Source organism: Mya arenaria, chromosome 2 (genome assembly GCF_026914265.1).
Source record: "Mya arenaria isolate MELC-2E11 chromosome 2, ASM2691426v1".
In the NCBI taxonomy this organism is placed as follows: Eukaryota; Metazoa; Mollusca; class Bivalvia; order Myida; family Myidae; genus Mya; species Mya arenaria.
Window position 1 is genome coordinate 30,836,508 of NC_069123.1, and position 12,115 is coordinate 30,848,622.

The 12,115-nt window shown below is 34.6% G+C and overlaps 1 protein-coding gene across 8 annotated transcripts in view; it reads right to left on the reverse strand.

Annotated features, from left to right (window-relative positions):
- The window catches only part of LOC128246166 (calcium-activated potassium channel slowpoke-like), a 94,935-nt gene that overhangs the window by 39,065 nt on the left and 43,755 nt on the right, over positions 1–12,115 (reverse strand). For all 8 annotated transcript variants that reach the window (XM_052964406.1, XM_052964391.1, XM_052964398.1 and 5 more), the window contains exons 7-11: positions 9,172–9,263; positions 8,716–8,826; positions 6,474–6,579; positions 3,425–3,577; positions 1,236–1,391 (exon numbers count right to left, since the gene is read on the reverse strand). In XM_052964406.1, coding sequence (XP_052820366.1) covers positions 1,236–1,391; positions 3,425–3,577; positions 6,474–6,579; positions 8,716–8,826; positions 9,172–9,263 — 618 coding nt within the window. The remainder of the gene's footprint in view (positions 1–1,235; positions 1,392–3,424; positions 3,578–6,473; positions 6,580–8,715; positions 8,827–9,171; positions 9,264–12,115) is intronic.

The following is a 12,115-nucleotide window of genomic DNA, read 5'->3' on the forward strand; positions in this document are numbered from 1 at the left end:
AAAAGTTAATTAATTTCCTCCTTTGTTATTGAGATTTGATATAATGCATCTTTTTTAAGCTTAGAAACCCTGGTTGGTCAACCAACCTTAATCATCAGCAACCAAAGTAGTTTTTTCAGTTACACTCCATGATGAACACTGAGAAGAAATTGATTGACAAAATCACGCTTTAATGAATATGCATAAGGCAGGAAAAACAACTTTCCATCTAATGAAATCACATGTTCTAATTAAATACTCTTCAATAACTCTGTATTTTTAGTTGTCTCCAACCCTGTCTTCTGGTTGTCTCCATGGGAGAGTGGTTAAGAGTGCAATTCAATCTCTCACCAAATTTTTTTTTTCCGTGTCTGTGCATATTTTGGCATTGGTTCCTTGCGGAACAAATAAAACTGCCTCAGTAATTATTCATAAATATTAGATCTTCCTAGCCAATTCGCCAATAGTGCACAACATAGTATAGCGCAAAAAGTGTATTGGGGTATCTGACCACGCCGAATCTCATTCAAGTTATTGCTAGTTCATTCACAATAATACATTACAGTCTGCACACATATAATAGTTTACTTAAACTCTCATGGTGTACTTGCCTCAAATATTCCGACCCTTATTTTCTTCTTTAAATACAAAACAAAATTAAAAACTGTACAAACAAGTAGACAATCTTCTACGCCCCTTAAAGGCAAGATGGACCAGCATTTATATTGTAAGTAGACTGCAAAGATATAGGCAGTTTCAAAATAATTCTCAACAAGAGTCTAAGCCAAGAAAGCAAGAAAGTTTAATGTAGAAACAGTTGACAATGTCATACATTAACAAGGTTCTATTCTAATGAGCATGCAAGTACATCACATATTATTATACATTCAGATAAGGATTCAATATCCACTAGAAGTTCACGAATCTGATGTGTCTCTTGTAGCGAGCGGCCATAATTTTCTAACAAAGGTCATCATGACCTTGACCTTTGACCAAATGACCCCAAAATCAACAGGGGTCGATGCTTACTATGACCAATTTCCATACCAAGTTTTAAGAGTCAAAAGTTATGGATGAAAAATGAAAGCCTGATGATGATACGGAAAATGACGACATCATGGACGCTGACGCTGGACAAACTAATCCCTATGTGTTTGCCACACTTCCGAGGCAACACAATAAGAGTTACCATCAAGAACAGTTGCCGGGTAATGCATTACAATAACAAGCATATTGTTATAGGTTTAAATAGTTACCGGCTTGTATGATCTCATGGTGAACAGGTTAGCCATCAGTGTGGAGAAGCCGGGCGCCAGACAACTCTGAGCAATGAAGCCAAGTTTGAGCTCAGCAATGCACACAGCATCATCCCCTCTCTTCCAGTCCCAGCTTGGGATGTTCAACAAATATGCCTGAAATAAAATGGATGTTTTACAAATATGCCTGGAATTTATGTGATTTTTCACAAATATGCCTGAAATAAATGGAATCTTTCACAAATGTGCCTAAAATAAATGGGATTTTTCACAAATGTGCCTGAAATAAATGGGATCTTTCACAAATGTGCCTGAAATAAATGGGATTTTTAATCAATTTGCCTTAAAATAAGCCGATATGCAATAAATATGCCAGATTCAAAGGGAAGGCTAATAATGCATGCCTAAATCAGATGTTAAACTGGTGTGGCTGAAACTTATTAAAGGGGATGTTCCATAAATATGCCTGAAATAGAAACATACCTGAAAAAGGGGATGTTTCGCAGCCTAAAATAAAGAGGATGTTTTGTTATTCATATTCAACAAATTTTACTGTAATAAAGGGGATGTTCAAAAATGTATGAAATGAATGGGGTGTTCAACAAATGACTGAAATGATGTTGATGTTTAAAGATAATGCAAGTAATAAAAGGGGTGTTTAAAAATGTATGAAATGAATGGGGTGTTCAACAAATGACTGAAATGATGTTGATGTTTAAAGATAATGCAAGTAATAAAAGGGGTGTTCAAAAATGTATGAAATGAATGGGGTGTTCAACAAATGACTGAAATGATGTTGATGTTGAAAGATAATGCAAGTAATAAAAGGGGTGTTCAAAAAATGTGAATGCTTCATAAATATGCCTAAAATCAAGGGCAATTCTATGAACTATTTAAGTCTAAAATCAAGGGTTGCTACATGTATATCGATGTCCACCAAATTTAACATATATCAATTGACAGGACCCTGAACCACAGCAGTTAAACCAATAGAGAGATTTACTATTCAGTGATTAGCCTGGACAACCAAATGCATGTGAACTTGGATTCAACATATTATTATGTCAATCAAAGTAAATAATTATCATGCAAGGGCGGTCTTAATCAGATTAAGCATCATATCAATTAAGAAAATACTCAACAAATTAGTCTAATATCAAAGATATAATCCAACAAATGGGATTGATATCAAGAGAATGTTTCAACAAGCAAGCCTTATCATTATAATAAAAAATTATTATGTTTGCCAACTGCTCATGAAGTCAAACCAATGTTTTCATCTGCAAGTGTTAACACTCTGTTCCAAATTACTCTCTTTCTCTGATAGATATTAACAGCTGTTTTATAATAATTCTCTTATACTAACCTTCAAAACCTATCATTAAGATACACTATAATAACTGTTTATGAACATTACAAGCACCTTTTATTAGAAATACTTAAGATCAATCTCCTGCAAACACTTCATGGTTACATCACAAGCATTTCAATCAATGGTTACATCATAAGCATTCCAATCAATGGTTGTCAACAACTTAAACAGATTCAATCTGACTTTTGCCATACTGGATCGCCATGGATCTATGTGTGGAAACATCAGGAATCTGATGCTAAATAAATTTATAATTGTAAATATTTGATGTAAGCCATACCTTGTTATGGTATGTAGGCAGACAGACGATGATATCTCTGTAAGGCAGTTTTATTGCTGAGAAAACCCATATGTTAAAGATGCTATATTCATCGCAAACAAATCTTGTGTCTAAATATTGAAACTTGCCATACCTTGTTATAGTAGACCAGTAGTTAGACATTATTAGACCTGTGCTTGGTAGTTTTATTGCAGAGAAACCATACATGTATATGTGGTAACTCTGGGCTTTAATAAGACTAGCTCTTATTGCAAATAAGGGGCCAGGGGAATATTTACCCAAGTCTTTACAGGTCTCTAGTCTTTGTCAGCAGAGTACTCTGGAACACACGTCTGTACTGCAGGGTTGCTGGAAGTCGTCTGGCGGGAGCAAGGACAGGCCAAAAACTACCCCTACACTGGTCACGTGTTTTACAGACAAAACGTCCTGATTTCCATCGGTCGATACCACATATATATCAAAGTATCTGTTCAACTAAAGAGGACATTGTGTCTAATAACTTTCTTATGAATGTTCCTTTGGGTTGGCATACCATACCTTATTATGGTACTGCAGAAGTTGGACTATGACCTTGATCTCAGCGTGGTAGTTCTTGATGGAGATAACTCGCATGATGTTGGACGCGTCCTCCTGGTCGGGATCCTCACAATACTTGTTGGCCAGGACAAGGCACGCATGGGCATCCTTGATCTGTCAATGAAAATGGGGATAGACTTTATTAGGGAAGGGGGCAGTGGCATGGGAGGGATGACATTGTGTTTAAGACTGTAGCAGACTTAAAGTTTCACCAAGTTAATGTCAATTGTCAAATATTATAAATTAATATTCTTATTTCTAATTGTAGCAACCGGATACAGTCGAACCCCATTGGCTCGAAGTCCTAGGGACTGGCGAAATAACCTCGTGCTTCAGAAATTTTGAGCCAAGCAGGAATGTTTACCTTCAGTATATAAAAATCGGCCCTTTACATCCAGTTTGAGCCAATGAGGAATTCTAGCCAAGCTAGTTTGAGCCAATGGGGTTGGACTGTATATTTTTTTGACATATTTAAGACTGTGAACATACAGAAATCATGAACAGTATTTTTCTAAAATGCATCCATATGTGAATTTACATTTCAAAAAAACATGTATGGTGACGTAGAGTAGGACACAGGAAATGGCTCCTCATATGGAGCATGATTCCAATGAAGTCCCACACAATAGCTGAGGGTATAACAATAGAAACCATTTCCTGTGAAATTAAGCTTTCAATTTGAAAGTTCAACTAGTCAGCATTTCAATTCATACTTGATAAAAGATGATTTCACATGAATAGTCCTTGAAACAGATGATCTAAAATTGATAATAAAACAGTTGCTAGATAATGGGTGCTTCACAAATTCAATACAATATGGCGTAATAACCAGACGTTTCACATGCATGTATAATATAGCAGTTATATTCGATCACAATAAAAGAGTGGCACACTGTAAATTGTATTGTCTAGCCCAACGGGCATTGATCAATTCAGGGCTTCTAATTTTCACATTATACTTCAGTAAATAATTCATGTCTTGAAATGACAAGTGGTGTTCTGGAATGATATGCTATTCAAATTATTAATGCATTGAAATATAAGCATATATTGTTATGAAAGTCGGCCAAAGAAATTTTCTGGCATTCAATGGAGAGCTTTTTTCTTCCAGAAAGCAGCCTGAATCCAATTAAAAGAGTTATTGATGAGCAATATAACATTAGAAAAGGAGAAGCTGTACCAGAATCCATTGGCAGTGAGAGCAACAATACAAAGCATTCAAATTGTTATTATGTGTGTCATGGCATTAAGTAAGGCATTAACGACCCATTACAGGTGACGTTAGACCTGCCAAGGAGCCGATTGTATACGGAAAGATTTTCTGTCAGAAAACGAGCATACACCACTTTTTTCCACTCGTATGATTATATTACGTAAATGGAACATTCATGTTATGACATAATTACACATCACAAACCTTATAAGGATGCAATTTATTCTTTTATGCAAGAAGTATGTCAAGAGAATTCCAAGAAACTAGCATTATAGTACAAAAGATTCAATAATATTGTATGGATTGACCTTAATTTGCATGTCATAACTCTTAGATAGTTGTTGTTTTATGTAATTGAAGGTTGACATATATCAGTACAGGCTAACAATTATAACCTTATGTAAGCAAACTGTTTTGTTTCGTATCCTTATTGCGACGCAGTGTATAGCACTGCGGAAGCTGGAGACCAAACAACAAACATTCGTCGCTAACAACTTTACTGAACACATGGCAGGTAATACATACAGTTAGAACATTTAAGCTGACTTTAGGACTTCATCCCAGCATTTAATGTATACATTGAAGATAACAAGAGCGCCCTGGAGCCAACGCCAAAGTCTGTCCGTTATTTTTCGGTTGAAGAAGGGGCATTATAATGTGAAAACTATTAATGTCAGAATTAATGGCCGTGCTACAAAATTAGCATGAATGTCATTTGTATAGCCTTCTTTTAGGTTAAAGCCAAGATCAACATTTTTGCATGACAACTATGTTGCATACCAGTACACCAAGGCTATCACGATATCTTGACTTATTTTTAAAAGCAGACTGGCAAATAATTTCATGAAAAAAAAGTAAAAACTACACTCATCCAATTTTCTAATTTGAACGAGTTAGTAACTATTTAAGTTTGAGTAATAAGACTATATAAGCTACACGTTTGAAACGTTTGTACCAAGTTTCATGTTTTTTATGCTTTTCAAATTTATACGGCCAACAGTTTTGCATAATTTAGGTGCCAATGCAAATATGCTAATTCATATCAAAGAGTGTTTATAATTGTTATATATATTAACATCAGAGGTGTGTGCAGTCAGCATTAACTTCAATACTAGATTATTCATGAGTTTAACCAAGATCAATTCATTAGCGGAAATGTGAACCCATCCAAAACACATAAATTCTATAACATGTTATATGCAAAGCACAGAATTGTCCATTTATATTCTTTATACTTGAAAACCATTTAAAGAAACTAGTTCATGGTTTGTAAAATTCATGATTTGTGAAACATATTTTTAAATGGAAAAATATTTTTATTTCAAATAAAGTGTTGCAAATCATGAGGAGTGTTACAACTCAAATACTGATGGCTGGAACCCTTCAACAAATTTTGATATATTCTCAAATATTGTCTTTGAAGTCCCCAATTTTTGAAAAGCATTAGTCAGGTGATTCAGCAAAAGGCTGTAGTGTAATAGGTTGATTGACATTATCATGTGATAATACCAATGTATTCAATAAAGGTTAAAATAGCTATCAGCTTATCTACTTGTCCCTGTGGGTAACTGGATATGATATCAGTTTTCTATCTTTTTTCTCGACTCTACCAGCCTGGAATTACTCCAAAATAGAAAAGGTTTTTTGATACATTAGTTTTTTCTTCTGCACTTCATTATCAAAGATTAAACTCTGTAATATAAGTGTTTTCAAATGCATTACCAGGAAAACTCATTTTTGTGGGCCAAAACACGACTGAGGCCTTTTAAGCCTCAATATCATTAACCTCCTACTGACCTTGACCCTCTCAAGGTCGATGGCGTCCATTACGGTTCCCTGGAAGAATTCAACCTGGGTGAAGTGTCGCTTCAGCAGCCCCTCTAACTCTAAATCAGGTAAGGCTCTGTAATGTATCATTATATAAATAATACAGGGCTATATAGTAAAAACATAGTTATGACATTGTCCTTACATAAGAATTCTAGCTATGCCATATTGAACAATTTATTTAAAGACATCTCCGAACAAGTTGATGCACTTTTGTAGCAATGATTTACCTTACAAATGGCACTAATAGATAAAACTGTGCACTGAGTGACTTAAAAAGTCACCATTTTTTATGGATCAATGTTTATATACTAGACATGCTATATAAATCGGTTCATTTAGGTATCTCGTCACAAGAACTTCCTGGAAAGAAATACCCATAAAGATGAAACAAAGATAACAGGCAGAAAAAAATGTCTGGTGGCAGTAATAAAAAGTTGGTTCAGGTGCAAAACTTACGATTGGTCGGGAAACTGGAAACTTTTTGTTGTGCCTTACAGAATCATTTTTTTTTACCAATATCTTTTAAATAAAATAGAATCTCATAGCTACTTTTAAAATCATTCTCATTTTTGTTTAATTTCAATCTTCTTTTTTTTTCTTCTGAGAAGAAAGAGCTATTGATTCTCAATATTAACCAGGCAACAAACTCGAAAAAGCTCCTTCTGCAAGATTTTGTTATTGTTCCAATGCTATAAAATGTGTAAAAAAAAATCTGAGACTACATTTCTTAAGCAGAAATGCTTATCTTACAGAAGTCTGGTTAGAAGTATCATGACAAATCAGCCATTTAAAGAAATAAACAAACATTTCAGAAACATTGTAATGTCTACAAGCGCTAATCAAGTAAATTGTTTTATTTTGTAAATGTGTGTCTCTGACATTCAAAGGAAAGTCTGATGTTTATCTTGGATGTCACCTTTTACACAATTGTTTATATCAGAAAACCCATTAGCTGATTTCTTTGGCAGTTTGTGCAAAGCATTTGAGCAGTACCTAAAGGATCTTTTGGTGCCAGATTTCAATTTCAAGACATAGAAACCAGACAGGAACAAACAAACAAAACGATGATTGAATCTGAGCTGGTACACAGCTCTACACAGATGGAAATTCCAACAAAAGTGCCACAATGCAAATGCCAGCCATCATTTATTATTTATATAAATGATTACCGTAAATTAGATTTAAGGGATAAAATGTGAGATATTGTTCGAAATTATGATGTCTAAACATGCCTTTTTTTCATTTTATTGGGAGTTTAGTTAAAAAAATTAATCTCTTTTAATCAATCTTACTGTTGTCTCTGCAAAAACAATGTAAAATAATTAAGATGTCATCAAAATATCGGACTTACATCCCTTCTCAATGTTATTTTGACACAATAATTTACAGTTACAATCATTTCACCCAAAAATAAATGGCCATTTTCAGATCTTTTGACAATTATGGCCTTAAATAATATACATTTATCCTTAAATAACAGAGCTAAATGTTTTGGATATTTTGGAGGTTTAGAAAATATTTGGAAAAAATATGAAAATGTCACTTTTGGAAAAAATGTCAGTTACAACCGATATGCGCTAAGCTTGCGATCTGTTGTTTTTTTAGTCGAAAAGGGGCATTACTCATAAAATAAGAGCTGTAGGACATCATGCTCGACTATATGTTGCTTTGTCTTAGATATGAATACAAAAATTATGTAATATGTGCCTGCCAAAACAATAAAAAAAGAATCAAATAAAAAAGTTAAAAAGAAATGCAGCAATGTGACGAAACCAGGTTTTTAATGATCGACAGTTCCTAAGTCAATCAGGGGGCATAATTTGTATTCAGGATAATATGGTGTTACGTAACCTCATTGTGTGATGGTCCAGAACAGCTTTATGAAGTATTAAGTAAATTGAAGAAAGGGAATCAGAGGTATAATTTATAATTTTAAATGCCAACTTTTCCCAAAACTTAAACTTGACACTGACGCCATGCAGGCGCTGACACCAGGGCGGGGAGTAAAGCCACCTTATTCTACAAATTTTCGAGCTAAAAAGTCAGAGCTATGGGTCCTGCTTTACATGTGCATATCATCTCTGGCAACAAATTTTTACTTATGGCCAATGAAGAAGTTTTTGCCATCCCGCTACAGACACCAAGGTTATAACAATACCTCAAACCAGACAAGCTTAAAATGAAGAAAACTAAAAGCTAGCATTGTTACTTGTGTACAAAGATGATCTCCACATCCACATCTTCACGGTCCTTGTGTAGAAAATCTTTGAGAAAGTTGGCGACTGAGTCATACGTGATGTGGCCGCATACAACTATATGCCTGAAAAAAAAAGATGAATAAAGTGTTGTGATGCATTAACAGTGACTTCCATGTTTTTGTTTCATTCATAGCTTGATTGTAAATGATAATTAAGACCATTAATTTCCTTAGCAGCAATTGTTCCTGGTTGCTGGTGGTAAATGCAAGAAGCCATTAAACAGAGATGCTTCCAATAGTGGGCCCTTAGTATATACGTAAAAACTAGAATTCAGCAAATCAGATATGTTAACTGTCGACAGTGGCCATAATTTTTTAGGTTCACCATGCATAAAAAATCAATCTGACCATGACCTTTTTGTAAGCGACACATAAACTTGGTTTAGTTTATGAACATTTTGAACTTACTTTTTGCCCCGCTCCTTTTTGTAGGATCCCCCATATTTGTTCTGCTTGCCAAGGATGTCTGCGATTTCTGGAATCCAGCTGGCAAACAAACCCTACAAGACAAAAACTACTTGGTTTACATCAGGAACTGAGTTGTTGTGGAAAATAATAACAACAATTACAGTAAGGGACCTGGGCTTAAGGGCAATAGACAGCGGTGGGGTCACATATTCAATATTGGTCTTAATTGGATCTAACGATGTGGCTAATCAGATTACTCAATATAAATAATGTACCTATATAGTAAGTGGAGTCCATGATGTATGATCATAAGATTGACTTAAAGCTGCACTCTCACAGATTTACCATATTTACAACTTTTTTATCTTTTTTAGTCTTGTATCGCTGGTTTCCATGGATTTTCGCAAAAAATGGCTCGGTCCAAGACAAAAAAATTAGAAAAGTTGTCAAAACATTCAATCTGTGAGAGTGAAGCTTTAAGTCGCATATTGAATACCACCTCAGATCTCCTAGACTTTGTGCTTTTAAAAAAAATAAGCCATGCTTGAAACCACTTGGCATGATAGAGAAGTTTTGCAATTATATTTAAAATGAGTTTCTAAAATAAGTAAATCATAATATTCGAAAGACAATTGTTTCAATTCTGTCTCCACATAATGGCAATACCTCTAAGTCAACTTATAACATGCTGATGGTACACATAAGACAGTTCAATTTTCTGTGTGTTTCATTTCATTATGATCAAATAACCAACAATCAGATTATATCACCACTTTTTTGATACAATACAGGTAACCCTTATCATCACTGTTAATGTGTTTTGTTTTACAGTTAATCTGTAGGCTAGTATAGAACGGGTGAAAGTTTGATATGTGTCAGACTCTGCCCAGATATGCCAGGTTTTGCAATACCTTCCACAGAACTCATCATGGCTTGGAACAAAAATAATCAAGGTCTGCTGTAGCCCTGCATAACACATTTCCAAAAAACATACCTCAGGCTGTTTAAAAAATACCATAAAGCCACAGACACTACAGTGAATGAAAACCAGAAATCTCAGAAACTGGAAGTAATATATTTTAATTATTTTGGGCATTAATATTTCAATCAGAATAATTATCACTTCAGCATTTATAAAATTATGACAAAATCTATTGAGTATTGGATATTTCCACAGGGATTTGGAGGGAACGAGCTGAATTTTGACCTTTACAAAATTAGTGACATTTTACCTAAAATAACCTAAAATATATTTTTCTTTCTTCAGATTCATCAAAGGGGTCACTCCTACCAACTATCTAGCATAAATAACTATGAATTACGGCACTTTTACAAAGTCAGAAAATCTCGAATTGTCTAAATAGAGTACTGATGTCACTAAATTTTGTAAAGGTCAAAATTCAGCTCATTCCCTCCCAATCACTGTGAGCAAAACCAGGTGATATCACTCCCAGCACTACAATAACTGCATGGAGCTGGTGCACATATCTCCAATAAAACATGGCTGGAACATCAACAATGCAAGCAAGAAGTTATTGCTTCTGACAGAACAAAGAGACATCCCAACAAAACAGTGGCCAAACCACAATGCACAGAGAACAAAGTATGGCAATTATTATTCCTCACCATGTCACCAACAGCAATTAAAACTCTTCTAGAATGTCTGATGCAGTCAGAGATTGGAAATGTTCATGCTTGAATCTTTGCTCCTCTGTGATGACAAGGAACAGTTGCAACTTAAGGAATACAGATACAGCTGTAAGTACTGTTATTCTACTCAGGAATGGCATAATGACACATATTGATTGCTGTCAAGGACAACACTCACTGATCTATATTTCAGACAAAATAGCTCTGATTATCTGTTATTAATGGCATGACAAAATGCCAGGCAATATTTGCCTTGTTTCTAAGCATAATGTTTTGATTCCAAATAAGGTTATTAACATCTCCACTTGGCCTTCCAAGAAAATGTCAGCAAACATCATACTGTAGTTATTTTACAGACATTGGCATTAGCTAGAACGTGGAATGAGATTGTCTTCAGACTGTGGTAAGTGCCAACTGTAATTCCAGGATCAAAGGCTTCAAATGGTCAACGTAATATGAGCCTCTCTAGAGATTTTTGGTCACATTTGCTCAATCAAGGGTGATTTAGTTGGCCAGAATATTCAATCCATATTGAGACTATATTCATGTCTACAAATTCTAAGCAGTGTTCAAAACACACTCAAGGCAGCATTTATTAAAATTAAATCTCCTAGAATATCTGATGCCAGTCATAAACTGAAATTTTATGCCAGTATTTTTCACTCCTCTATGATTCAAAGGAGCACTCAACCAGCTCAAAGATAATCCACAAAATATTTCAAAATACAGTAGCTTTACAGATGTTCTACACAGAAATGGCATGGTGACACATTGATTGCTGTCAATGACAACACTTTGATAAAATTATTACAAATAAATTTAATATTGGATCCACTGTGGCTTGAATTTTGGAAATTAAATGTTAATATTGACAGTTAATGTGTTCTGACCATGCTCAAATCCAATGTTCATCAATGCATACACATTTTTAATATTGCATAATAAATGATAATTTTGTAAATGGAATGATGAAGAATGACTACCAGCATGGTCATGACACATTCATTGTCATTTATAACATTTTTTTAAAAATACAGGGCACTGTGATTGGATGAATCTCCAAAGCAATCAAACAAATTATTATACTAAAGGAGTGGTTTTCTTAATGGCACTACAACTATTTTACCAATGTTTTCCCCATAAGTTCAATTCATGGCAACCATCAAGTGTCTTGTCTACACTGAGCTATCTAATTCTATGATGGGCAAAATATAGATGAGCAAACATAAAACTGTCCCATGGGACATCACTAAAGCACTACAATAACTGGAGCTGCTGCATATCTTCAATAAGA